Consider the following 26,765-nt stretch of genomic DNA (forward strand, 5'->3'; position numbering starts at 1 on the left):
AGCTCTTAAAATACATACATATTTATACATACATGCATATATATATATATAATTTTTTTTTATGAGGTAGGGTCTCACTCTGGCCCAGGCTGACCTGGAATTCACTATGGAGTCTCAGGCTGACCTCGAACTCATGGCGATCCTCCTACCTCTGCCTCCTGAGTGCTAAGATTAAAGGCATGCACCACCACACCCTGCTCTCTTAAAATATTTTTTTAAAAGAAGACTCCAGGTTTGTCCCCAGTACTACAAAGAAAGACATATGAGAAAGGGAGGAGATGGGAGGGGAGAGGAAGGGAGGAGAGGAAAAGGGAAGGGAAGAAAAGAAAGAGGAGGGAAAAAAAAAGGATAAAAAGTAAAAATAGATCAGCCAATCCATCTTTGGAAATCAAGCAAAAGGAAGGCACTTAGAACCATGTTAGCATGGCTCTTAGGTCCAGTTAGGGAAGAAAGAGGCCAACGCAAGCATTCCCATCCCATTGTGAAGGCCATGTTTTCGTTGTCCAAAAATGACAAATGTTTTAATGTTCTGCTTTGAGTTTGTGGTCTTTAATATCTTACAGATAACTTTTTGTCTCTGCCTACATTCTCCAATGAGTATATTGTCTTTCTCATTGGGGATACACATAACCAAACTTGGGCTTTATGATCCCCTATGCAAGCTGGGTTGGTTCTAGTTCATTGAAATAATGAAACTGCACTTGGAGTTTTAACAAAATCAGATTTCTGAGTTTGCCAGGGTAGAGGTTCCTACAAACAACTCCTTGATTTCATCTTGGGATAACTGCTTTCTTCTACTCCAAAATTCCAAAATTTTGCATAAACATATTGAAACCCTACGACAAAGTTATAAAATAATCTTAGAATTTTTAAAGCTACTTACAGAATAACATCTTTGAAGAGCATATGTCCATTCACAATAAGATAAGCACCAAATCGAAAACAACCAGCATAGGAAAAGTACATGAATGCTTGTGAGATGCTGAACGTAATTCCGTAGATATGTGCCTTTCTTACTGAATTCCTGAAAAAGAGTTAGTGTATTCACAATTGCTATACTCATAATAATCTACCAGCTTCTATTGTTCAGCAGATGCCTCCAAATTGAAACATTCTCTCCTCAGGGCATGAGGGTGGATCCTGGGAGAGCTGAGACTTAAGGAGTCACATTCTCTGAAATCATAGGAGTGGTAAACAACTGGTGAGGGGCAGACTCTCACCAAGTGTGAAGCAATTGAAATTTTTCTCCTGGGGCTTAGAAGGAAGCTCAGGAGACTCAGAAAGTCAGCAAGTCTGGGAAAATGGTTTCAAGAACTGCCCTTCTCCTCCTGGGTTAATCTAATGGGAAAACAGCTGCATGGAGAGAGACTCTCAACCAGCCTAGCTGCCTGCAGGTTGTGCAGTGAGCTCCAGAGATGCAGCTTCCATGAGTCGTCACCACCTATGCTTTTTGGTGATACAGCTGTCTTTGAGTCATCTATTGTTCCTACAAGCAACCCCTCCCCATGTTCTGTAAGTAACAGAAATAATATGATTGGTTCATGGTGAAATCATCCTTTGGTCTATTGTCTGTGCCGTCTTTATATGTTTGTGTCTCCCAGGTAAATTATTTCTCATAGCATCTGCCCTTAGTACTTGTAGTAGAACAAACACAGCTCTGTATTTGTTCAACCTAGGCTTAATTTCTAATGTCAGTTATACTAGTTTGGGTAGGTAATTCAATCTCTATATACCAGTCTTCTGACTTCTACAATGAAAATAATCACTATAGTAACATATAAATACCTATCATAGTGACTAGTTCATAAAGATTGTTCAAATGATAATGGCTAATGTTTATTATTAATTTTATTTTGGTTTTCAAGGAAAGATTTCACTCTAGCCCAGGCTGACCTGGAGTTCACTATATAGTCTAAGGGTGGCCTCAAACTCATGGCTATCCTCCTACCTCTGCCTCCAAAGTGCTGGGATTAAACACATGCACCATGATGTTTGGTGTGTACTATTTAATACCCAGATGTTCAAAACATATGATTCAATAACTGTGTCAAAAAATACCTAGAATGTTATTGCTGAAACTAATGTTTGAATAAGTTGAATTTCTTTAATATTATTATCTTGGATCCTGGATCTGGTTGTAGACTCTTATTTTAATCAGATCCATGAAAGTTTAGCTAATAAACTTTATATAGGTACACATCAGAAGTACTCCAAGGCATATTTTGCCAGTCATGTACACAACTTGACACCATTTCTAATTTACTTGTTAATATATTTTACTAAGCTTCTGAATAACCCACCAAAACCTTTGACTTATTTATTCACAAATCAGAAGGCAATAGACAGAGAAATTCTTAGTATTACTGATGTGGATGGTTTAACATACTGTGACTACAGTGTTATATTGAACATTACTAAATGATTTTCAATCATGAGGTTATGGCCAAACTAATAACTTGTTTTAGCTTTTTATTCTTCCTTTATGTTTTGAAGTTTGATGTCAAACATCAAGTGGCTAGAAGAATGGAGCTGAATGTGTCAAGAAGCATATGTAACTGAAAAGATGAAGTGCATTGGGAATTTCAAGGATCCATGCTCAAATATGCAAGGGTTCACAACTACTGTTTCCATAAACCTGGCATGGTGGTTTTGCCAATTTTCAGTCGGATGCTTGTAATGCCAGCACTCAGGGAGGCTGAGGCAGGAACATCAGGAATTTGAGCACAGCCTAAATTACATAGCAAGTTGCAGGTTAGCTTGAAATATATAGCATGAACATAGAAAAACAAGAGAAAAAAATCAGGAAAAATTTTCAAGTTTTTTTTTTTTGCTGTATTTCCATTTATTTATTTGAGAGTGACAGAGAAAGGGGGAGAGAGAGAGAGAGAGAGAGAGAGAGAGAGAGAGAGAGAGAGAGAGAATGGGCACCCCAGAGCCTCCAGCCACTGCAAACAAACTCTAGATGTGTGTGCCCCCTTGTGCATCTGGCTAACATGGGTCCTGGGGAATTGAGCCTTGAACTGGGGTCCTTATAGACTTCACAAGCAAGCACTTAACCGGTAAGCCATCTCTCCAGCCCCTAATCTTCAAGTTTTAATGTAAGTTGTGTTCAATTTTACCAATGTGAAAATTACTTGCTTGTAAAGTTAGGCCACAGTGGAGACAAGTGGCAAACAAATAGACCCCTGGGGGTGTTTTCTTAATTGCCCAGCTGTAAGCCAGTGAAAGGTTGCATTGTCTTCAGAGAGAATTGGATCTGGTCTTTATTTGAAAACAAATGCAATACTTTCCTTGGAACATAGCAAACATGATTTATGTCAGTCAGTTTATACACCTTAAAGATAAAGACTTGAGTAATTCCTCAAAAGAATGCTTGTCCTGAAACCCTCAGATGGGTTACACTGCTTGTACCAATGACCAATTATTCTGCAATCACCTGTACCTTTGAGCCTTTAGAGAGCTAATGTCCTGAAAATCTAATCCTGGGAATATCAAATCCTGACTGCATCAAAAAGCTACTCATTTTCAATTATTGGAGAAAGGTCATCTAAATGGTCATGTCATTGTTCAGAGCAGAAGTTTCTATTATTTTAGGGGTTAGCAATAAATAGCTTTGGGAAAGCAGTAGGTTCTTAGCAATCATTTTCTTACCTGTAAGGCCCATATAGTTTTTCAACATACATTGATTCAAATTTGCTTTCTTGTGTCAAGGATACAACAGTTCTAATATTTTCTATTGCCTCTGTTGCAATCTATAACAGAAAGACCTTCATGAGAAGTCACATCTTTATTTCTGAAATGAAAATTATAAGGATTATGGTTCTGTCAAAACTTAACAAGAGTCCTACAGTTATGCTCAGTGTAGTAGGTAAGTCTCTACATGTAGCAGCAATGGTGAACAGGGCACCAGGGACCTGGCCTTTTTGACAGCCTGCCACCAGAGCTGGAGGCAAATAATTATGTGGGAGGCCTTGTGGGTTTATAGCGGTGAGGAAATCACCATTTGGGGAACCATGTTTAGTAGAGAACATTGGTCTGAATACAGAGCATTTGAGGGGTAAACAGATGTAAACACATATTCAAAGACAACACAGTTTGGGGAATCTAAGAACCAGCCAGCAAACTATTTCCTTCATGTACAACATGTATACTTATATGAAACCCTTTTTACTAAAACACCAGAGAGTTCTTTTAAATTTTTACAGCCGAACTACCTTTGGTAAGTATTGTCTCTGGCTTAGCATTGAGGCCAAGTTACAGTTCTGCAGATGAGCTGCCTACACTTACTACCAGCATAGGGAGCATCAGGTCATAAATTTTGTTTCATCAGCTTTAAGACTTATTTTAGGGCTGAAGATGGCTCAGTTAGCATGCAACTGTGAAGATCAGAATTTGGTTACCTGATGCACCATAAATGCCAATTCCTGTTGAATATGGCAGCTCACCTGCAATTCCAGTGCTCAGGAGCTACAGAGATAGAAATCCCTGGGGCCAGCTGGCTGGTAAGACTAGCCAAGTCGGTGAGCTCTGGGCTCAAGGGGGAGAACCTGCCTCAGGATATACAGTAAGACAGCAACTGAGGAAGACACCCATTGTTATCCTCTGGCCTTCTCATGCATGTGCACACACATACATACTTACCTGCACAAATACGTACACACACTCATACACCCACACTCATGTACATCCCACACACAAAAAAATTTTTGTGTGTGTGTGGGGGTGGGGGTTCAAGGCAGGGTCTTTCTCTAGCCCAGGCTGACTTGAAATTCAGTATGTACTTTCAGGCTGGCCTCAAACTCATGGCTATCCTCCTACTTCTGCCTTTCAAATGCTGGATGGGATCAAAGGTGTGTGCCACCATGCCTGGCTGCAAAAGACTTTTATTTCTGTTTTCTACTGAATGATATTTGATATCTTAGGCTGAATAACTTTATATAAATGAAAGATCTAACAGTCATAATAAAAGGCAGAACATGGGCTGGAGAGATGGCTTAGTGGTTTAGCGCTTGCCTGTGAAGCCTAAGGACCCTAGTTCGAGGCTCAATTCCCTAGGACCCACGTTAGACAGATGCACAAGGGGGCACACCTGTCTGGAGTTCGTTTGCAGTAGCTGGATGCCTTGGTGCGCCCATTCTCTCTCTCTAACGGCCTCTTTCTCTCTCTCTTTCACTCTAAAGGAATAAATTTAATTTTTTTTTTAAATTAAAAGGCAGAATGTTACCTCATCAATTGACATAATCTAATTTAGCTTGAAGACAATGTTACTCCTGCTTTTACAATGAGAAAGTAAGGTGCAGAGGTATTTCTCTATCTGCCTAAATTTCTGGAGTTAATAAGCAAGAGCATAAGGATGGCCACCAGGCCTCTGGTGCTAAACCTATGCTGTTTGCTCAGTAGTCTACATTGCTCTGCCTACTTCGTCATTTACACAAGGAAGGGTCAATTGTAGATGATTTTATATTGAACCCTTGATTTTCTGGTCATGGATTAGCTAACTGCCTTGTGGGTTAGCTCTGATACAGTAAGCTCCTAATCTCAGTAAATAGGATATTACTAAGATAGTCATGAAATGTTTAGCTACTTTATTAAATTGCATTATAAGGAACAGATAGGTGGAACTAATTATTAGGCTGGGCATAGTTATACTAATTGATTATATTCAAAATATAATTTTAGGGTATTAATATGACATAAGGGTATAATCATTTTTAGTATTTTTCTCCTCTTCCCATTGCCCCCCCCCCAATCAAATAGCCTTATTACCACACCCTTCTTGTTAAACTGGAATAGGGATATCACAACTCCTTACATACTTTATCCATTAAAAAAATCTATTCTATACTCAAGTACATGAACATTTCTATTTCAAAATGGGATGGGGATCTTCAGGAGTGTGAGACACTCAGGAGTTCTGAAGTGCAGGATGCACACATGGCTTTTGGGGCCTCTGATTCCACAGAAATAGTAGGTACAAAGGCCAAGTGTTCTGTGTGAACCTTGGCAAGGTACTAAATGCACAGATCTTTATCTGAAGCCACATAAGGGAAGAGGAAGGATTTCACTGGACATAACTGGGTTAACAGAGACATCCTGCAAGCATAATTTTTTCTTTTTATCTTTCTTGTTTTTAATCCAGACAGTGTTTTGCTATGAAGACCTGGCTGGTCTGATACTCACTATATAGTCCACAGTGGCTTTGAACTCATGGCAATCCTTCTGCCTCAACCTCCTGAGCCTGGAATTATAGGCATGTGCCACACATAATCTTATCCCTTAATGCCACACATATGCAAAGTCACTCAGAGGCTTTTTCTCTGTAATATGGAGACAACATCTGTCCTACCTCATATAACTGTAGTGAAAGCTTATGGAAGAATGTTAAGTGTGGTGTTGTAGAAACAATTTCAGTTTATATACACCATCTGCTTTACCTGCTAATGTCTCAGCAAAGGATAGTGTTTATATCTGTAAATTTAAAACTCTTTATTGCTATAATCTATATTTAAAATTTAAATTCATCGGTGTTGAAAATAATATGTTTATATGTAGGTTCAGATGAATTTATACACATATAAAGACAATGAAGTGGCAAAAGCTTTAAACTAGATAAGGTCTTCATCCACGTTCTATTTTGCTATGCTCTATATCAAATTCAGGGCTTTGCTTATGCTAGCCAGCTATATCCCAGACCCACACCACCACATTCTATTTGACTCTCAGGTTCTACATTTGAAAAAACAGGGTACCATTATTACCTGATTCACAGGATTATTGTGAAGATATTAAGAACCAGTGCTTATACTTAGTTCAGTAGTTGCTTCATATTAAGAGTCAAGTTATGTTAGCCATTGTCACCATAGAACCACAAAATAAGATATTACTGCCATCTGGTGGCTGATAACTTTAACAATAGGAATACCAGCTAAGGGGAAAAAAAACTCAAATACAGTCAAATGATTGATCTTGAACAATTCACTTCTATTTTTGGCCATTAAGTCTTATATATAAAACAGAGTGACATTTGTTCTAACAAGAACATCAGGATATGAAATGTATCTTGAAGTTATTTTCTTTGTTTATTTGAGGGGAAGAGAGAGAGTGTGTGTGTGTGAGATACAGAATGGGTATGCCAGGGCCTCTAGCCACTGCAAAAGAACTCCAGATGCATGAGCCACCTGTGCATCTGGCTTATGTAAGTTCTGGGGAGTCAAACGTAGGTCTTTAAGCCTCTCAGGCAAGCACCTTAACCACTAAGCTCTCTCTCCAGCCCTTGAAGTCCCCCCCCCTTTTTTTTGTTTTATTGAGGTAGGGTCTCACTATAGCCCAGGCTGACCTGGAATTCACTCTGTAGTCTCAGGGTGGCCTTGAACTCCAACTATCTTTCTACCTTGATCTCCCAAGTGCTGGGATTAAAGGCATGTGACACCACACCCTGCTCTACTAAAGTTCTTTATAATAACATGTTAAATACTTTCTGAAGGCTATACAGGGTTTACATCAGTCATCTTATGGTTAACTCTAGACACTATTAATTCAGTAAAATATCTTACACAGTGTTGTCAGTCACTAACTGTAGTGAGAACAAGCATAAAGTGATAATTAAATAAAATGTGACTACAAGCAACACTTTCACTAAGTGGATCTTTACTTAACCCACCTTTCCAGCAGCTTCCAGTTCTTTTTTGTCTCTTTTGGCATTTCCAGCCAACATTTTCATCTCAACAATTCCTGATACAGCAATAAATGGAACAACTGATAATAGCAAAAGGGTTAGTTGCCAACCGTAGATAAGTGATATAATAATACCAGTCCCAAGGTTGGCTATGTTCTGTGCAACTAAAGCCAACCTGGTTCCTGTGGCCTACAAGAGAAATAGAATAATGTGGTAGTTTATACAGATCCAAGTCCATGGGCTCTGGTCTTCAGTTTCCTGGTAAGATGGATATGAGGTTTTATGAGTATATTATGGTTAATTCACTCTTTCTCAATAAATCCAGATGCCATGTTTCGCTCACGAGACTATAGGCTTTCTTTGTTCCATTTTTTACACTCATTCTTCTCCAGGCCACATGACTGACAGACCCAAGAAATCAACTACTGTGGTCTGTGGATGAGCTGTGGTGATAGGCAACCTTTTCATGCAAATACCATTAAATAAGGAAGCCAACCCAACATCAGTCTTTTTTTCTCTTTTTATTCTTTGAAGCAGCGTCTCACTCTAGCCCAGGCTGATCTGGAATTTACTCTGTAGCTCAGGCTACCCTTGAACTCATAGTGATCCTCCTACCTCAGCCTCTGGAGTACTGGGATTAAAGGCATGTGCCTTTATATACTGGGCTCTAATAGTAGTCATTTTTAAAGACCATTTGATTCAAGTCAAATGGAAATTTAACCCTCCCAGTGACCATGGTACAAAGCACACACATTCAGAGAGAACATCCATCATAGAGAAAATGATTGGTAGAATCTGGTCTACATACCCCTTGGACTTGGGCAGCATCTGTGGCGAGTCTGGTAGAAAGTGCACCAGTACTATTTTTATGATCATCAAACCAGCTCATGTCCTACAGTAAAAACACACCTGGATATTAGCTCAAAACTAAAACAAACAGAAATTAGATAAATCTTCCCAATGCTTAAATTAGGAGGAAATATCCACAGTGAACTTTAGTATTGAAATTTAGGGGAGAACTCTCATGTAGCACAAGGTCTTCAGCACTACCCTGAGTACCTCCCCTGGCCATACACACCAGGCTCCACCGCTCAACTACTCTTCCATGATAGGAGGAGGATTTCTAGTCTGAGGTAAATAGCAGGGTCCATCCACTTCCAGTTTCACCTCTGGTTAGGGCCCTGTGTGCATTCCATCTACAAAATCATCACAACTTGCACTAGGGCCACCTATATTTTAATAGGGTATCATATCTCATTAAAGGGTGGCAGAGTTGTATAGGATGCACCCTTCTTATAAATCCATTCAGGAGAAATTAAGCACTGGATTCTCACCATGCGTTTGTTTAAAAAAGGATTTAAAGACTGTGTCTTAAATTTCATCTTCATTATACATACTCATGCATAGCATCTTTTACTTTTATATCAAATTATTTCCCCTACATAGCAGGAATTTAAAAGATAACCAAAAAAGTTATCAACTGAAATTTGCACAAAATATCATTCCCTGCTGTGGCAGGCAATAAATGATCTCATAGACCTTGCTCTGTAAAAATAGAGAGCTCTTTTTGCAAACTTCCCACACACACTAACATAGGGTGTGATTGCATTGATACAGTAGGTAATAGATCTCACAGTGTATCAGCACTTTGCCTGTTATTTAATGAGTAATGTTTACATGAGTTCATAAGTGAATTAGTGTGGACACAGAGGTCAAATAAGATAAAACATAACTCAATTACCAGCATTTGGGGAAACTTACACTTAGTAAAGTAGATTGTGATATATGAACATGAGCCAAATACTACTGACCACCTTCTCCTTTGACCTTAGAGGCTTCAAAGACTGACCCACATCTGCATGAGAGCCAGAGAAGACATACAGCTACTTGAAATGGTAGTGTACACATGGATAGAAATAGTTGTAGAATAGGCCAAAAAGCTGCTGAAATTACTTTCATGAAGACACTGGCCATAAAGGACCAGGACAATTTACAGGACCTTCATTAATCTTTGCATGGATGCTTTGTAAAGAAACATGCACATTAGGATGCCAATAATAACAGAAAGAGCCCTAAAGTGGAAGAATGAAACCTCAGAGGGCCATTTCCAGTGCACTCACCTGCCTCAGCATCGCTTTAAAGGCCATTGACCTCAGCCTGGTAGTAAGAATCTCACCAGCTTTCCCAAATGTGAAGCCCTGGGTGAAGAAAAAATACAAAAACAAAAACAAAAAAATTCCAGTTCCTTCTGATTTTCTGCTATTCACATGTTAATTATTCAAGTGCAAAAATATTAAGTTAGAGTCCCAACTTAACAGATAACTGCTAAATCACTAGAATGCATTTGAATTGTAAAACTGAAAACCTGAATGTCTAGTTTTGGCTTTTTACCCTTTCTAAATAAGTTTATTTTCCAATAACTTTCAAGGACAACATCTCAGTGACAAAGATAATGTATTTAACTACAACATTCAGTGTGTTTCTAATATGTTCAATAACATGCTTCACAATAAGAAGAAACAAAATTTGGACAAGAGCAGGCTTTATACCCCTAAGGCATATGAACTCCCCTGTCATAGGCTTTTGATGAGGTTTTCAGTACCAGGCATGTATTCCCTCCCACAGAGCAGGCTTCCAGTCCAATTAGAGAGCAGTTGGTTTTCCCCAGAGCAGATATGCCACTGTTGTACCCATTTGGTCATTTGACCTGTCTGGCCAAACTTGAGGTTTCTGGTGTCCACTGTTTTCACTGCTGATGACATCTGTCTCCCCTAAGGCTGCATATAGTGCAGCTTTTACACTTAATGTTCATATTCATACATTAATGCTACTCTCACTTTTGGTTAGAGAAACTTCTTTTTTCAGATGGCAGTGACCACTGAGATGACACAAAAGGCAACATAGTACTGAGAAGAAGTGACGGAAGAGGGTTCAGCACTGAAACATCTCTATCACACCCTCCAAGGCTCAGGGCCATGGAAGAAGAGGTGGCAGTAGGAATGTAAGAGCCAAAGCACACCATGTTGACTTTTTCATCCTCCTGGTGCAGAAATACAGACATGGGCTTTGGACTTACACATCCTGAGATGAGGAAGCCTACAGCACCTCCATTTAGCATGAAGCAGTTAGAAAACAATCATGTTGTCCATTATCCCATAAGGCCTCCTTTTTCCCACTCCATTCCCTATAAAATGTCTCTCTGTTCTTTTGTGTAGTATTGCATTTTGTTTTGCAAGAGGAGAGACAGAGAGAGAGAGAAAAAAAAAAGAGTCAGAATAAATGTGCAAGTCAGGTCCTTCCTGCCACTGAAAACAAACTCCAGATGTATGTGCCACTTTGTGCATTTGTCTTTACATGGGTACTAGGAAATTGAACCCAAGCCATCAGGCTTTCCATGAAAGTGTCTTTAAATGCTGAGCCATCTCTCCAGCTATCTGTTCTTTTTTGTTTGTTCAAACATTTTTTTGTTTATTTTTATTTATTTATTTGAGAGTGAGACAGAGAGAAAGAGGGAGATCGACACACACGCACACACACACACACACACACACACACACAGAGAGAGAGAGAGAGAGAGAGAGAGAGAGAGAGAGAATGGGCACATCAGGGTCTCCAGCCACTGCACATGAGCTCCAGGTGCATGTGCCACTTTGTGCATCTGGATTATGTGGTTACTGGGAAATTGAGCCTTGAACCAGGGTCCTTAGGCTTGAAAGGCAAGTGTTTGACCACTAAACCATCTTTCCAGCCCCTCTTCTTTTGTTTTATTTTGTTTTAATGCAAACAAAAAGTCTGGAAGGTAAGAGTCCCAGAGCTCTATCTTCCCTCTTACCTGACCATGCCTAGACTAGGAATTGGTTCTGGAACCACCTCCTGATTGGTAATTGAGGATACCACTGTGCTGAGAAGAAGCAAATGACACCTTCCCCAGCCCCTTACCTCAACACTTCATGTAATCTCTACTCTCCCCATAAAACCCTCTCTTACTTTTGTAGACCTATGGCTCTTTTCTTGGCATACTCCTCTCTTCCCCCAGCCCTCTCTATTTCTCTCTTTCCCCAGAACCAGAAGTCCTTCCTCTGTCTATGGCATTAGATCCTGTCCATGTCTTCTGGAATAAAGTCTTGAACTCAAGAAATAGGTTTTCTCAGTGCCTCTAACAACCCCCCTTTTGGTGGTTTGATTCAGGTGTCCCCCATAAACTTAGGTGCTCTGAATGCTAGGTTCCCAGGTGATGGAGATTTGGGAATTAATGCTTCCTGGAGGCAGTGTATTGTGGAGGGAAGGCTTATGGGTATTATAGCCATTTTCCCCTTGCCTTATATTGGCCAGGGGGTATTGTCTACACTATGCTCATGCCATCATTTTTCCTTGCCATCATGGAGCTTCCCCTCGTGTCTGTAAGCCAAAGTAAATCCTTTTTTATCCCCCAAATATGGTCTTGGTCAGGTGATTTCTGCCAGCAATGTGAAACTGTCTGCAATAGTAAAGTTTGTACCAGGAGTGGGGTCATTTGCTGCTAGACACCTGACTGTGTGGCTTTGGTCTTTTGGAGATGATTTTCAAGAGAAATGTGGAAGGATTTGAAACCTTGGCCTAAGAAATGCCTTGGAGTGCTGTAAGTAAAGCTTGATGGACTATTCTGGTCAGAGTTGCAAGACCCAAATACAGTAAGAACTATGGACTGTGAGGTTTGGCTTATGAGGGTGAGAAAAAGCTTTGCCTGGACTGGGCTAGAAGCAGTTTGTGTGAGAGGCTTGCTGTTATGCCTGTATCCTGAGAATTTGTGCAGGGTTGCTTTGCAAAGAAATTGACTGGTGTAAGCAGAGGGATATGGCACAGAAATAAAATCTTTGGACTGAAACTTCTGACCATTTAGTTGCAATTATATGAGAGATAACAACCTTTGAGATTGGGCCAGCTGACCTGCACTGGGGCAACAGAAAGAAAGAAGACTCTTTCAAAGGGGTCTGAGTGCTCAAGGAGTGTCCTGTTCTTCAAAGTCTGCTTTATCATGCCCTGGATTAACAAATTGACACCCTACCTGGTATTGTGGAGTATAAGAAAGTAAGGAAAGAGAAGGTCATTGAATTTGCAACACAGTCTTGTGTTTTGGAAATGGCCATGGGCAGTGTGAAGCAGGTTTGCTAGATGCCTGCATGTAGAACAGATAGAGGCATGAGGATGAACACTAGGTTGCAGTGGAGACCTAGTATAGATGCTGGGATTATGAGATGGCTGCCAAGGATAGCTGCTGGCCCCAATGAGGTTTTCCAGGACTGTGAGTAGCCTAGATGGAGGGGATGGAATTGGAACTCCACAGACTTGTTGCTGGTTAAAATTATTGGACTTGTACACTTTTCACTGATTAGCATTGTTGGACTTGGGGCTAGAGTTTGATGTTTGCCCTGTTTAAATCTTATATTGGTTGAATATTTCTTTGCTATGCCCAGTGCCATTGTTTGTGGTGTGAATGTTTATTCTGTGCCATTATGGTTTTTGTAGGGGGATTTTTTTTGGTATTATGGCCCAGTTAAAAGACTTTAGACTGTGGAGATGTTTTAACATCATTGGGCATGATAAAACTATGGAGAATTTTAATGTCAGATGAATGCATTATATTTTACATCATGTAGGTTATCAGTTTATGGGGGCCAGGGATGGAATGTAGTGGTTTGATTCAGGTGTCCCCTAAACCTAGGTGTTGTGAATGCTAGGTTCTCAGGTGATGGAGATTTGGGGATTAATGTCTTCTGGAGGGAGTGTATCTCCTCTTGGAGGCAGTGTATTATTGGGGATGGGCTTATGGGTATTATAGCAAGTTTCCTCTTGCTAGTGTTTGGCAAACTCTTCTGTTGCTATTGTCCACCTTATGTTGGCTAGGAGGTGATGTCCACCCTCTACTCATGCCATTGTTTTCCTCTGCCATCATGGAGCTTCCCGTAGAGTCTGTAAGCCAAAATAAACCCTTTTATTTTCCCCAAAGCTGATCTTGATAGGGTGATTTCTGCCAGCAGTGAGAACCTGACTGCAACACCCCTCCAATCTAACATTTCTGTGGTTCTTTTCCTTCTCTCAGAAGCTCATATCTTCTTGAAAATGACTGCTTGCTCAAGACAAAGTTGTAATTTGCCCACTGAGATATCTTAGTCCCTCTGCTGGGGACTGCCAAATCCTGGATCAACCAATTCTGTAGTTCCTTGGTACAGTATCACAATATTGCCTCAGTATCACACTTGAAGAGGACAGAGCATGGGTACTTACCTGAAGGAAGAAAGTGAAAAAGGAAAGAATCCCCAGACCCAGCAGAAGCAATGAGAACATGTTACACTTCTGCTGTTTCATGGTGTCATCTCCTGGCCCGAAGATCTACAAAAGAGCATCCAGTACACACGTAACCACTCAGTTGGTCTTCATTCATTCCTACCTAGATAATGACTAAAACTCCACATTTCTGAAGCCAGATACTGAATATGTAGGCCTTTAAAATATACCTAATATAAAATTAACATTTTAACCACTATTAAATGTACAATTTTGTTGAAGTGCATTCATGTTGTTCTTCCTCACACTCCATCTTCAGAAGTTTTTCATTATTCCAGTAAACAATTCCTAAGTTCCCATTCTCTTAGTCCACAGAAACTATTCTACATCCTGGCTCTTACTTTGAGGCCCATAGGAAGTTTGTAGGTTGACTGTTGTAATAACTTACTTATAAATATCCTCAAATGGATTTAGTGATTTAGTATTAATTTTCTTTCTTAGCTTCAACCTCAGTCTTCAAAGGAATGATAAAATACAGTAATGTAATAGATATCATTTGCTGAATACTTACTATAATAGGTAGACACTCATAGTCACTTACTCCTCAACCATCCTTTGGGATAGGTTTATTTTAGAGATGGAGAAACTGGGGCAGAGGGAGAAAGCTTCTTCCTGAACTTGGACTCATGGACTATGATTTGTACTCTCCATCTCCTCCAGCTGCCACCTCCAGACCCCACTCCTATGAGTCATGTGCCAGCCCCCCTCCATAAACATATTAGGACCAGTTTAATCCACATGACAAAGGCTAAGTAGAATGCTTTCTTCATGGATGTTGCAATTTGCAAGTTCATTAACATCATAACTTGAAATAGTTCAAAGTTTATTCTTTTCCTTTTATAGTTTGGCTAAAAAAAATGAATTAGGGACTTTGGTTTAATTTAATTTGAAGCTGTTTAAGCCCAGAATGGAACTAGCTGGGTGAGGTTGGATGAGAGGTGGCCCTTGAACTGACTGCATACAAGCTGCCAAGTGCTATTTGCAAACTTACAGCTATCATCTCTGACAAGAGGATGGAAAACGCTGGCTGCAGTGCTCCATTGGCAATGGCACAGATGGTTCCCACGACAAAGTAGGGCCATTCTGTTTGATTCAGTTTCAGGACCTTCAGAAAAGATACTGGTGGCACATTTGCATCCTAGAACATATAAATATCAGGGCCAATACTGGATAACACAATATGAACAACAAGTTGATCCACAGGATCTTGCAAAGTAGATACAGAGATTGACAAGACATCTACTGGACAGTACAGTGTATTATGAAATGTCAACAATGTCCACTGATAACACAGCACAAGCTGAATTGTTCACCCAAGAGGCAACTTTTATGGTGTTATCAGCTGTCTGTTCTAGCCTCTGCAGATTGGGAAATAACAGGATCTGGGCACAAATGAGCATAAGTTTCAGCTCTGAACTTAGTTGACTCTGAGTCCATGTGACAGTCATGACTGGCCCACATGAGCTGAGCTGTGGTCTACTGTCAGAGTACAGGGCTTTTCCCTGCCTCTCTTTATCAGTAATTATACCAGGATCACATGATGAAAATATATGTGAATAGATGGATCAGTGTTCTCACAAATGTAGAATAGCATCATTAATTAAAGAACAAGGATTTGGCCTCTTCACCCTAGAACTATGTCCAGTGCTTTCAAATTAATTATAACCCTTTCTTTTACTTTTACTTTTGTGAGGGAGACAAAGCAAGAGAGGTTGAGAGACACTTGGTGCACCAGGGCCACTGCACTTGAAATCCAAACGCGTGCACCGTCGTGTACACCTGTGTAACCTTGTGCATGTGTCACCTTTTGTGTCTGAAGTATGTGGGATCTTGGGAGTCAAACATAGGTCCTTAGGCTTAACCACCAAGCCATCTCTTCAGCCACTACTGTTTCTTGTGCAGATTTTTCTTATTACATACTTCAGCTTTTTTTTTTTTTTTTTTTTTTTGGTTCTTTGAGGTAGGGTCTCACTCTATTCCAGGCTGACCTGGAATTCACTGTGGAGTCTCAGGGTGGCCTTGAACTCACAGCGATTCTCCTACCTCTGCCTCCCAAGTGCTGGGATTAAAGGCATGTGCCACCATGCCCAGATTTAGCTTTTTGTAATTTTTAAATTTGTTTTATTTTATAGCTTCTTTTTAAGCATGTAAGTTCTTTTTTTAAGATAAAGATTTTTTTTTATGTATCTGAAAATGGATCCTGTTCCTGGTACTCTTTCAGTAAATGCTTAACTAAATGCCTTTGGTGGTCCAGTATGCAGGAGTTAGGTCTCAAAAGCTGTTATTCTGGGGGCTGAGTAGATGTCTCAGTGGATAAAACATTTGCCATGCAAACATAAGGGCCAGACTTTGGATCCCCAGTATGCATGTAGCTGCCAAGTGTGTGCAGGAGAGGTAGAGACAAGGAATCCACCAAGCAAGCTGGCTAGCTAGCTAGACTAATCAAATCAGGGGGCCGTAGGCTCACATGAGCCAATGAGGGAGTCTGTCTCAAAGGAGGTGGACCATGTGCCTTAGGATGTCACCCAAGACAGTCCCCTGGCCTCAACACACACAAACGGATGTTCACACACACATATACCCATGCATATACAAGCACACTCAAAAATAATAATACTGTGGGCCAATATAAGAGATATATGAACTAATGGATTCATTTCTTCATGCCACAAATTTAAAGAAAACCAGCCTTTACTAACAGCATCAAAGTTCACTAAAACTGAGATAAGAAAATACCTTTCTTTGGCCAGGTGTGGTGGGACACGCCTTTAATACCAGCACTTGGGAGGCAGAGGTAGGAGGTAAATCACCATGAGTTCAAAACCACCCTGTGACTACATAGTTAATTCCAGGTCAGCTTGTTCAAGAGTGAGACCCTACCATGAAAACCCAAAACCCATAAAAGAAAAGAAAAAGAAAATACCTTTTCTTGGGATGCATTTGCTCCCTATAAAAGAGGCATTTCTCTTGAATATGAATAATGTCTCTAAGAGAGGAATGTTACAAAATATATAATTTTGCCGTTTCTAGCTATTTCTTCCTTTGTCTTAGTAAAAAAAAAAATCCTGTCTAATTCAGCATCCTAATGCACATAGCAAGAAAAATATAAATTTTCCACACTATTTTATAGATAGATATAGCCCAGTGCTTAAGGTATAGCCAGTGACTTCTAGTGAAAGACTGGGTGGGACTTCTGGACATCACTTTCCTCTTTGCTGCTGCTTAGAACACAGACAAAATGGCTAGAGCCCCAAACACTATTATAGACCATGGAATGACTTTCAGGATAGAAACCACCAGGATGACAAGATAAATAGAATAGGAGGGCTGGGGAGATGTTTTAGTGGTTAAGGCACTAGCCTGCAAAGCCTAAGGCCTCATGTTTGACTTTCCAGGTCCCATGTAAGCCAGATGCACAATGTGACACAAGGGCTCAAGGTCGCATGTGTGCATAAGATGGTGCAGGTGTCTGGAATTCGATTGCAGTGGCTGGAGACCCTAGCACACCAATTCTCTCTCTCTCTCTCTCTCTCTCTCATGCTCTCTCTCTCTCTCTCTCTGATAAAAATAATAATAAGGATTTTAAAAAGGAATAGGAGAATTTAATAAGTGTAGGCCCTCTTGTAGTTCATGATTGGTGGTAGCTTGATAGACTCCACAATGCATGACCCATATACCTCAACAAGGAGGGGCCAAGGGGAGGGGGTAGGTAATGGATGAGCCTAATAATGGTACCAAATTGACTGTATTCACTGAGTATAAAACTAATTAATAAAAATAAAATAAAATAAAAATTTAGAAAAAGGAATAGGAAAGGAGCCTAAATGGCTGGGATTGGGGAGATACCACTCTAGAGCTGAACTTTTCACCTCTAACAATTTTTTTAAATTTTTATTAGCATTTTCCATGATTCTAACATTTTTTTATATAGATGAGAAATGAGAAGTTCCAATGTGCTTAAACTGATGTTATTCTAAGTTTTCTAGTGCAGGCAATCAAATGTAATCTGACCTAACAGAATATGCTAATATCAAGGCTTATTTTGGACAAGCTTTTGTTATCTCTGGGATGTAAAGATGGACAGAATATTTCATTTTAGTAGCAAACATCCAGCATAAATGCTACATTCCATGGGATATCCATGTTTAGTAGGAATCTATTTTAATTTACTATCAAATAGCATTCAAAAATTGAAATGCAGCCCCCCTTTAAAGAAGATAGTGGCTCAGAGTAGGGATAATCTGTGCCTAAAAATCAATTGCATAGCCAGGAATGTTGCCAGCAAAATTATAAAGTAAAAGACTTAACTGGAGAGGAAATTAACTTACAACTTCATTGCTTTCTGCATCAAGCCTATTCCGATGATTTCGTAAATTTGTAAGGCTTTTTTTAGTGGAATTTCTAAATATGTGAGATTTCCAACCATTTGGAGCCATGCAACTAGTAGCTTTTTCTTCATTTAATTCAACTTCAAATTCTTTTGACATGATCTTGTTTCCTGATGTCTGAAAAACAAACAAGAGATTGAAGTGAGTATATGTGTACAGTCTCATGCATATGCATGTGTCTTCAGAGGGAAAAGAAAATCCACATTTATAGTCACAAAGCATTTTTTTAATATTACAGATGTCAAGATTTTTAGATTTGGGCTGCATAGATGACTTAGTGGTTAAGCGCTTGCCTGTGAATCCTAAGGACACAGGTTTTAGATTCGATTTTCCAGGACTCACATAAGCCAGATGCACAAGGTGGTGCGTGTGTCTGGAGTTCATTTGCAGTGGCTGGAGGCCCTGATGTGCATATCCCCCCCATCTCTCTCTGTTGCTCTGTCACTCTCAGTGAATAAATAAATAAATAAAAAGATTTCTAGATTCTGTAACAGTTTCTGAGTCAAGTGGTAAAACTATAAAGTGAGCATGGTGGGGATAACAACATGGAATTCCAAACCTGTAGAGGTATCAGAGGTTATCTTAATTTAAATTCCTACTTATTTAACAAGGGTCAATACTGAACTCAATTTGGATAAATGACTTGCCCAAAGCTACTGCATTGTTGGTGGCAGGTCTTTTATGTAAACCAGGCTACCATTCAGTCTGAAAATGTGCAACTTATTCCTGGAAAGAAAACTCAGCATATACTCAGAATATATGATGTAGACATTTCAGAGCAGTCTGAAGTCTTCAGTTCTAGGTGAAGTCTTTATGGGAGTGGAGGGTCATTCCTATGGGTGACATGAAGTAGGACAATGAAGGAGAGAAAGTGTAACTTAGCTTGAGAATCCCCCATGTCATCTAGGAAAAATCATACTGTCTTGGTAATCATTATGAAATGAAAATGTAAATGGATTGAAAGTACCATCATGTCAGGTTTTTAACTAGTGAAATCATAAAAAGACTTTAAACAAGCTTATGTTATTTATATATCTTTCTATCATTTCACTGGCTATAATCATATAAGGGAATTTGAAAATTTCAGAAGCTACTTTAATCATGGTTATATTTTGTGTCAAGATTTTTAAAAGTAGCAGCTTTGTTTAATTATTATTAAAATACTATCATTTCACCCTTACAAAACTTTATTGACTTTTTGGTATAATCAGGTGTTCATGCTATTGTTTTTTTCTTCATTTGGTTTCTTGAAGTCGGGTCTCATTACAGCCCAGGCTAACCTGGAATTCACTATGAAGTCTCAGGGTGGCCTCAAACTCACAGCTATCCTACCTCTTCCTCCTGCGTGCTGGGGTTAAAGGCATGCACCACCATGCCCATCTTTGGTTTTTCTTTTAAGATATATTTATAAGTTTTATGTAATAAATGTGTGTTTTAGTTGACACATATTGTACTTATTTATGGTGCTTAGTGAGAGATATCTAAACATACATACATACATACATACATACATACATACATACATATATATATATATATAACTATTATCACAGACAAAGGTAATTAACATATCCATCAACCCAAACATTATCTTTTATGTTAGGAACATTTAAAATTGTCTGTCTTTGGGCCAGGAGTGTAGCTCAGTGGAAGAACATCTACATTGCATGAATAAGGCCAGGATTCAATTCCTAGAAAATATATTCTCTTGTAGCTATTTTAGAATACAAAATTCATAGGCTGGAAAGATGGCTCGCTAGTTAAAAGTGCTTGCTTGTAAAGCCTGATGGCTTGGGTTTGATTCCCCAGACCCCATATAAAGCCAGATACACATGATACTTGTGGCTGGAGTCTGTTTGTAGCAGCAGGAGGCTCTGGTGTGCCCATACACGCAATCTTTCTCTCAAATAAATAAATTAATTAATTAAAATATATAAAATTCACTATTGCCAACCATAGTTATTACACTGTTTTTCAAACATGAAAATTATTTCTCTCCCTCACCATTTCTCAGCCTCTACTAACCATTATTCTATTCTCTTCTGAAAGGCCATTGCTTTTAGCTCCCACATACAAGTGGTAGGTGCTTATTTCTTAAACTTACAACAAGTTCCCACAATTTATTTACTATTTCAAATGTATTTCAAATGAAGCTAACCAGAGTTTTTGTTAGAAAATTGGGCAATTTTTTTTAAATTTTTTATTTATTTATTTGAGAGCGACAGACACAGAGAGAAAGACAGATAGAGAGAGAGAGAATGGGTGTGCCAGGGCTTCCAGCCTCTGCAAACGAACTCCAGACGCGTGCACCCCCTTGTGCATCTGGCTAACGTGGGACCTGGGGAACCAAGCCTCGAACAGGGGTCCTTAGGTTTCACAGGCAAGCGCTTAACCGCTAAGCCATCTCTCCAGCCCAAATTTTTGACACGTTTCAGCCCACTTGTGTTCATAACAGTGATATTTAGAATAGAGAAATATGGGAAATGTAACAGGTATCCAGCTTTAGAAAAAATAATTTTATACATTATTTATAATAATAATAATTATTATTATTATTATTTGGGGTTGAGGAGAAGGCTCAGTGGGCAAGAATGCTTGTCATAAGCATGAGGGCCAGAGAGGCCTTGAAACCACTTGAGTTCAATTTCCCCAGGGCCCATAAAAATAGTTGGGTATGGCCATGCACATCTGCAATTCAAGTCCTGTGGAAAGCACAGACAAGAGAATCACTAGAGCTCATGAAAACTGCAGCTCCAAGTTCAAAGAGAGTCTATTTCAAGGAAATACTTTGTTGATCAATAGAGAAAGGACATGTGAAGCTCTTCTCTGGCCTCCTTGTGTCTGTGAGCAAATCTGCACATATATGTGTACACAACACATACATATACATATAGCACCTACTACACACACATAATTCATAGTATTTGAATGATATATATTTTAAAATGTTATGAGAAACAACCCAAAGTATACCTACATATGCTAATTATAATATCAAAGCAAATTCATATAATTTTATGAATTTATCAATTATAATTTTATAAATTATAATCATAGAAGATAAATGATAAAATATAGTAAAATATCTTGTTTAACAAGACAAACTAATAATTCTCAATAAACTATGAGTTAGGGAATAGAATAAATGAATTTTTAAAGACAACCAAACTATTCACTTCTTAGAGCCATGAATCTTGCTACTGGTATTATGAGGTTTGTCTGTAAAGTATTTTTATATCACATGGCATCACCTCTCCTGACCATTAGAGTTCGTCTCATTCTCCTACCACTGGGATCATCCCTAATCTTACAATAGAAAGGATCTGCTAGTGTGGACATCTTTCCCAAGTAATCAGGAATCACTGTCCTAGAGAATGCATTCACTGTGGTCTGTGCACTTGCCTTTTCTCTCAACCCTTTTCTCTTTCCCAGATTTGTTCCCAGATAGTGAATTAAGGTCTAAGTTTTACTTAATTCTTATGCCCCATCCTAGTTCTCATCTTTCTTATTGGCATTGGCTGTAACTGATTCGAATAATTTAAAAAATGCTATGTTGACAACCAGACAGCAGAAATAAGAACCTAGAAGCCAATACCTGCATGTTAACAAGTTTGAAGTAGACTCCTTCCTTCTTCATCAGTTCACTGTGACTTCCCTGCTCCACAATGACTCCATCCTCAAACCCGGCGATGACATCAGCATTTCGGACTGTAGACAGTCGATGCGCTATCACAATGGTGGTCCGCCCTTCTCTAGCCTAAAGGGGAAAAGGACAAAACTGGTGCATCAGGATTACAGCACTGACATGCTGCCAATTATCTGGCACAATTAAGCCTTGGATGGATGTTGTGTGGTTGATGATTGAGTACTCCACATGCCAGGTCTACAGCCATCATTCTTGTATAAAAGATTAAAGCCACACTTGAGTCCTGGGCCAGACAGGAGAGCAGCCCTGTCAGCATGAGGACTGATTACTTTAGAAGCCTATAGTGTTGCCTGTGTCACTCAAGAACATCAAGCAAAGATTTGACTCTCAAGTGATTTCATACTTAGGATGTGATAAGTATAGTATTGTCTATCTGAATGCAAAAGATGAATACAATAAATAGCATTCAAGTATTTCTGTAGCTACCTGACAAAATAACGCAGCATTTCTACTTTAGTGTTTATACTGAGATAAATCCAGATGAATCAATTATGTTTAAATAAATATAGAAGAGTAACAGCATTTAAACAAAAAAGAGTGGCTAAAACTGCTCTCATGAGCAATCCATGTATTTTTTAGTATAAAAATACCGAACGTAGCATTCACAAATCTTTACTGCTTTGCAAACTGTACAACTTGGACCACATATAATACACACAAGAAGTAATATGATTAACCTATTAGAATGTTCATGATACTAGCAGTGATGAATAAATTACTAACAGTAATGAGATGTTAGACTTGTGAATGAAGGGTGTAGAAAGAATAAAGTATCTGTTTGTGAATTTAAAAGTTAGAAAGCCCCTGGGCTGGAGAGATGGCTTAGCCATTAAGTTGCTTGCCTGTGAAGCCTAAGGACCTATGTTCTACGCTCCTGATCCCACCTAAGCCAGATGCCCCACTAGGTGGTAAAAGAATCTGGAGTTCGATTTTAGTGGCTAAGGCCCTGGCATGCCAATTCATTTTCCTTCTCTCTCTCTCTCAAATAAAAATAATAATAATAAAATTAAAGTTAGAAATTCTCACCCTTGTCCCAGAAAAGATGGCCAAAATAGAGCTTTGATGTAGATTTTCTTCAGAGCTCTCAAATACCCCAGTGAAGAGAAGATATTGGCAACTAGCCTAGGTTCAAGGACAATAACTGTTAAGAAATGTGGACCTTCAACTAATTTGTGTGTGCAGGGATGAAAGGCAGGCCAAACAAAAGTGGCATAAATTCATTAGTCTTTATGGAACTTTAGCAAAAAGAAAAAAAAATTAAGGCTTCTGGAGTACTGTTATGAAAATCATTATGAAAGCTAACTTTTTTTCCTGGTTTCTTTAAGATGAGTACCAGTGTGTAAGTAGGTATTAAACAGTGAATATTGGCTTTCTTTAAAAACTAAATATAGCAAATGTGCTATTGTATTCTTTAAGAATTTATGCTGAACAATACATTGTTTCCCTTGACAAATACTTGCGGTTTATTGAGTCTAAGCTGAGATGATTGTTATTTTCATTTTTAAAATGCAGAGGTGCTATCTCAATGATCTGGCCCATCATACTCAATTCAGTAAATACTGTCTTAGTGTTACTATGTGGCAAGCACTAGGATAAGTGTTTCAGTGAAACTAACATGAACATTTATTAATTCTAGGTGAGAAGACACAGACATAACCATTGGCCAAGCATGGGAGTGAGGACTTAGCTGACCTTGATCTGAAGTGAACCAGTCTGCTATCCAAAAATTTGGTAGTAACAGTGTATAAGCCACTAAGTTTTGGCTCTAAACAAATGGTGAATTGGGATGTTGCTGTAACCAAACCCTGAAATATTTGACCTTAGCTTTGAGACTGAGTGGTGATGATATTGCTACTGGAGACCGGATTGGAGCAATAAGGAAACTGCTGCTGGACACTAGAAAAGGGATGACTTATCTTACAACCTGGAAAATATGACAGCAATGTTTTCTGTAGCACTTTGGAATAAAGATATTTTGTTTAATGAACATCTCTATCTGGTAAAAGAAGATATCTCTAGAAAGTGAATTATTTTTAAGACATGAAAAGTTATCAACTGAGGGCTGGAGAAATAGCTAAATGATTGAGACACTTGCCTGTGAAGCCAAAGGACCCAGGTTTGATTCCACCCATGAAAGACAGATGCACAAGGTGGCACAGATGTCTGGAGTTCATTTGCAGTGGCTGGAGGCCCTGGCCTGCCCATTCTCTCTGCCCTCTATGCCTTTCTCTGTCTCTCTCTCAAATAAATAAATAAAATATTAAAAATTTGTTAAAAGTTATCAACTGAGATCACCACAAATATTACAGAATATGAAGAAATTGCTGAAACTGAGTGGTAGTTTGTGAAAATAGTATGTAAAACTTAGATATTAGTTACTTTTCTCATCATTGATCAGCTACCTGGTTAAAGCAACCCAAAGGAGGTAAGGTTTATTTTGGTTCATGGTTTAAATGGATAGAATTCTGTCATGGGAGTGGCTGGCAGCTATAATGGTTGGAGAATGAGGGTACCTGCTTACATGTCCTTACTCTCAGCTGACAAGGGCAAGGGAGGGAGGGAGAGAAGGAAGGAGAGAGAGAGAGAAAGAAAGAGAAAGATGACTGGGTACAAAGCAAGGTCAGGCTATCATCCCTAAAACATACCTCGGAGACAGTTCCCATGCAAATCACATGAACTTATGAGGCTATAGCTTCTCTAGTAGAGGTCATGTCATGAGAAACAACACCTCCAACAATTCAATTTTTTGGAGGCCTGAGTTCAATTCTTAGGCCACCTACATAAGCCAGATGCAAAAAGTGGCACAAGCATGCGGTGTTCACCTGCAGGGGCAGGAGGCCATGGTGTGTATGTGTGTGTGTGTGTGTTAAATTAAATTTTAAATCCTTAAAAAACATTAGTCTGACAAATAAGAGGCCTGGATTAACTTCACTATACTGCATATAAAGCAATTGGGTTCACTTAGGATTCAGAAAATGTTTCCTGAGAAAATGAGGTTCATATGTCTTATCTTTAAACATACAAAGGGTAATTTGGATAGACTGCTAAGAAACTTGCACATCTTATTACCAAACTCTAAATATTTTGTGCTCTTTATTTACTTGGTCCATTTTATATGCCAACACCTGACTCTGGTGTTTGTACTGTGTTGTTATAAAGACCCACTTTCTTGTGTGTGTTGCCATCCTGATGCTGTTTTTGGTGACTCCATTTTGAGGAGCCCATCCTAACCTAACTTACATATGCAAATAAACAAGTGAGCTTTATTTCTAGCAAAGATCTACCTTCTCAAGCCATGATGATAGTATTGCCTTAAAACGATATTCTGAACTATTTTTTTAAATTTTTATTTATTTACTTGAGAGTGACAGACAGAGAAAGAGGTAGACAAAGAGAGAGAATGGGCGTGCCAGGGCCTCCAGCACTGCAAACAAACTCCAGACGCGTGCGCCCCCTTGTGCAACTGGCTAATGTGGGTCCTGGGGAATTGAGCCTTGAACCAGGGTCCTTAGGCTTCACAGGCAAGCGCTTAACCGCTAAGCCATCTCTCCAGCCCTATTCTGAACTATTTTGAAGCTGGTCCATTTTCCAGGTAACTAGATCTGTGTATGTATATCCACATATAGTTATCTATATAAACATTTTCCCACATATATTTTTAATGTAAACATTTATTTTCTACGGTGAAAACAAGCCAGGTGTGGTAGCACATGGCTTTAATCCCAGCACTTGGGAGGCAGAGGTAGGAGTATTGCTGTGTTCGAGGCTACAATGGGACTACATAGTGAGTTCAAGGTCAGCCTGTGCTAGAGTGAAACCCTACCTTGAAAAACCAACCAACCAACCAACAAACAAAAAACCAATAAATCCACAGTTTATAGTTTTGAATAAAGTTCTGTAGATCAAAGCATAAAATATCATGTCATAACTAAAATTTATGTTATAGAAGAAATACTTGGATGATTATTTCTCTATTAATCCCTGCATATTTTAGCACACCTGCTTTTCTCAAATGCAGCCCATGTGTATGAAAGCAGCAAAGATAAATGGCTTCTCACAGTGGCCTGGATCTGGGCCCACTGCACCATGGTAGAACCAAGTCAAGATCATTCACCTCTCTCTGCATATAATGCAATTGGTCAGAAAGGAGAAGTCAATAAATCCCCATGAGATGACCTCATTTCCCTTATGTGTTTCTCAATCTAGACTCCCAAAGAACTGGCAAAATTTTGCAAAAAGTTTCAATTTGTTGTCTCCTCCCATGAGTCTGCTGACCTTATCCAGAGCTGCCTGGACCTCAGCTTCACTCTCTGTGTCCAGGGCTGAAGTGGCCTCATCCAGCAGGAGGATCTTGGGGTTGCGAACCAGGGCACGGGCAATGGCAATTCTCTGTTTTTGTCCACCACTCAGCTGGGCCCCTCTGTCTCCAACGAGAGTGTCAAATTTCTACAACAGAAACCATAGAAAAACTTTTAAAGTTTTTAAAATATTCATTTATTACTTATTAATGCATGTATTCATTTAAGCTGATGCATTCATTTAATTTTGAGGTATAGGGAATCAAATCTATGGCCTGGCATATGCTAGGGAAACCTATCATTGAGCCACATCTACAAGCCCTCTAGAAGTGTTTTAAATACAAGCAAACTCGGGAATAAATGACTAACTGTTG

General features: G+C 39.2%; 1 protein-coding gene across 6 annotated transcripts in view; it reads right to left on the bottom strand.

Annotated features, from left to right (window-relative positions):
• The window catches only part of Abcb4 (ATP binding cassette subfamily B member 4), a 71,044-nt gene that overhangs the window by 13,100 nt on the left and 31,179 nt on the right, over positions 1-26,765 (bottom strand). For 4 of the 6 annotated variants that reach the window (XM_045160934.1, XM_045160931.1, XM_045160935.1 and 1 more), the window contains 10 exons: positions 26,369-26,539; positions 21,983-22,144; positions 18,328-18,504; positions 14,991-15,137; positions 13,940-14,044; positions 9,796-9,873; positions 8,484-8,567; positions 7,661-7,864; positions 3,652-3,752; positions 884-1,024 (listed from right to left, as the gene is read on the bottom strand). In XM_045160934.1, coding sequence (XP_045016869.1) covers positions 884-1,024; positions 3,652-3,752; positions 7,661-7,864; positions 8,484-8,567; positions 9,796-9,873; positions 13,940-14,044; positions 14,991-15,137; positions 18,328-18,504; positions 21,983-22,144; positions 26,369-26,539 — 1,370 coding nt within the window. The remainder of the gene's footprint in view (positions 1-883; positions 1,025-3,651; positions 3,753-7,660; positions 7,865-8,483; positions 8,568-9,795; positions 9,874-13,939; positions 14,045-14,990; positions 15,138-18,327; positions 18,505-21,982; positions 22,145-26,368; positions 26,540-26,765) is intronic. The other 2 variants (XM_045160933.1, XM_045160932.1) reach the window with 2 other exon arrangements.

Source organism: Jaculus jaculus, chromosome 10 (genome assembly GCF_020740685.1).
Source record: "Jaculus jaculus isolate mJacJac1 chromosome 10, mJacJac1.mat.Y.cur, whole genome shotgun sequence".
In the NCBI taxonomy this organism is placed as follows: Eukaryota; Metazoa; Chordata; class Mammalia; order Rodentia; family Dipodidae; genus Jaculus; species Jaculus jaculus.